The sequence below is a fragment of the Cebus imitator genome, unplaced genomic scaffold (genome assembly GCF_001604975.1).
Source record: "Cebus imitator isolate Cc_AM_T3 unplaced genomic scaffold, Cebus_imitator-1.0 Scaffold427, whole genome shotgun sequence".
Classification (NCBI taxonomy): domain Eukaryota; kingdom Metazoa; phylum Chordata; class Mammalia; order Primates; family Cebidae; genus Cebus; species Cebus imitator.
Window position 1 is genome coordinate 635,713 of NW_016107742.1, and position 2,627 is coordinate 638,339.

The 2,627-nt window shown below is 50.0% G+C and overlaps 1 protein-coding gene across 2 annotated transcripts in view; it reads left to right on the forward strand.

Moving 5' to 3' along the window:
- The window catches only part of LOC108290229 (polyamine-modulated factor 1), a 27,223-nt gene that overhangs the window by 15,650 nt on the left and 8,946 nt on the right, over positions 1–2,627 (forward strand). For both annotated transcript variants that reach the window (XM_017510003.2, XM_017510004.2), the window contains exon 2: positions 1,961–2,066. In XM_017510003.2, the coding sequence (XP_017365492.1) occupies positions 1,961–2,066 (106 nt within the window). The remainder of the gene's footprint in view (positions 1–1,960; positions 2,067–2,627) is intronic.

The following is a 2,627-nucleotide window of genomic DNA, read 5'->3' on the forward strand; positions in this document are numbered from 1 at the left end:
AAAAAAAAAAAAAATAATAAGCGTAACTTCCCTAAAAAGCCATGAGAAAGAGAGGACCCAGCAGTGACTCCTGGCTGGGGGTGGGGCTCTGCATTGGTGGTCAGGGCCCTAATGCCCTGTTTACCCAGTGGCCCGCTAGCCTGATCCTCACAGCCAAGGAGCATCCTGACCTATAGTAGAGGATCAGTGTGAGCTTTTGTGTGTTTGAAGACTCTTCCTTGGCTCAGACACTTTCTGCAAGTCACTTGAACAGGGCTTCGTCTGACCACACCTGCTCCCAATTTAAAGATCCTTATGATACACTGTTAGCCCTATAACTCTGGCCTTTTTCCTTTAAATCACTCTCCACAAGTGATGATTATCACATACATATGAGTTTCTGCGTCTCTGCCATCTCTGCTTCTCTTCCTCCTCCCAGAAGCTCTGGGAGGACCGTGTCAGTCTCATCTACCCTGAATACCCAGTTCCTGGTGGGCAATCAGCATATAGCAGACACTCAGTGAATATTTGTTGAAGGGGAAGGGCCTGAGAGAGTGGACAGAGAGACAGGCACGGGAGAGGGAGAAAACAGCAGGAGGGGGAAAGAGAATTTGTTTAACTTGAGTTTCTTTGTCCAAAAGGAATAAGCTGCTGGGAATATACTGGATACCGTTTGATCCTTCCAGCTGCAAGGGATTTATCAGTGAGGAGCTCTCAGCTGCTAGTGGCAGAGACCTCATTTAAAATCAGGCTTGGCTGGGCATGATGGCTTACCCCTCGACTCCCAGCACTTTGGGAGGCTGAGGCAGGAGGATTGTTTGAGCCCAGGAGTTTTTTTGAGACCAGTCTGGGCAACACAGTGAGACCTCGACTCTACAGAAAAATTAAAATAAAAGAATTAGCTGGTCATGATGGCGAGCACCTGTAGTCCTAGCTACTCAGAAGGCTGAGGCAGGAGGATACCCCGAGCCCAGGAGTTGGAGTTGAAGGTGGCAGTGAGCTCTGACTGTGTCACTGCACTCCAGCCTGGGTGATGGAGTGAGATCCTGTCTCAAAAAGAAAAATAGAAAATCAGGCTTCAGGTTGGATGCGGTGGCTCACACCTGCAATCCTAGCACTTTGGGAGGCCGAGGCAGGTGGATCACCTGAGGTCAGGAGTTTGAGACCAGCCTGGCCAACATGGTGAAAGCCCGTCTCTACTAAAAATATGAAAATTGGCCAGGTGTGGTGGGGGGCACCTGTAGTCCCAGCTACTTGGGAGGCTGAGGTAGGAGAATTGCTTGAACCTGGGAGGTAGAGGTTGCAGTGAGCCAAGATTGCACTACTGCACTCCAGCCTGGGCAACAGAGCGAGAGTCTGCCTCAAAAAAAAAGAAAAAGAAAGAAAATCAGGCTTCAACAATAAGAGAAATATATTACCTTGTGTAACAAGAAGCCTCAAAGTAGGGCGGCTGCAGCTTGGTGTAAACTCTGCCCTAAGCCCAGGGGCTCATGGCTGCCAAACAGCATCACCTGGGTATAGTAATATACCGCAGAGAGCCCCGGTTGCTTTCTATGCAGCTCTTTTTAGGAGTAAGCCAATCTTTCCCAGATGTCACATGCCCTTCCTAATCCAAGTCCTTCAGGGAGACTGGAATGACCAGAGGCTCTCAAAATGCGGTCCCCAGACCGGCACCATCAGCCTCACCGGGGAGCTTGTTAGAAACTGTGGAAGGGGTGAGGAGTAATCTTTAAGGGAGATACACTTAACTCACCTGGGGCTCTCCTAAGAGGGAGTGAGGATGCTGATGGGGCCTTGATGGGGTTGACTCATCCTCAATGACTCATGCTTAGATGAGAGATTTGCATCCACTGCCTTTAACCAGGGCCATGAGTGGACAGAGCTGAGTCCTGTGATGCGAAGCGGAGGTGCGCAGGCAGGCAGGCTGATGGCCGGCGATGTGCTTGGCCCTTCTCACCTTTGCTTCTCTCCTTCCCGCCAGCTATCAGAGATTCACTGACTGCTACAAGCGCTTCTACCAGTTGCAGCCTGAGATGACACAGCGGATCTATGACAAGTTTATAGCTCAGTTGCAGACCTCTATCCGGGTGAGTGGCAGGAAGCCCGGCAGGTGCTGTTGACTTGGGCTCTGTCTCCAGATTGTCAGTCCCCTGGAGGCAGGGCCCCACCCTCTGCCCCTCCTTCTTCTCAGCCCCTAGAGCTATCCTGGGTGCCCAGCAGGCTGCAGCACCCATCATCCCTCCCCTCCAAATGATGCAGGTACCTTGATGCAGCCTTCACTCACTATCCTGTATTGTAATTATGTGTTTTATGTTGTCTGCCCTCTAGATCATGCAAACTCAGCAAGGGCTGATGGGTTCTTTTTTTTTTTTTTTTTAAGTCTAGATCTTGTTCTATCACTCAGGCTTGAGTATAGTGGCATAATCATAGCTCCCTGGAGCCTCACTCTCTGGGCTCAAGCAATCCTCCCACCTTGGCTTCCCAAAGTCCTGGGATTACATGAACTACCAGCCTACAGGCTCTTTTAAAAAATATTTCCCACTTTAGGTCGGTATAGTGGTCTAAAATTTTAATTTATTTTCTTGAGGCAGAGTCTCGCTCTGTTGCCCAGGCTATAGTGCAGTGGTGTGGTCTCAGCTCACTACAGC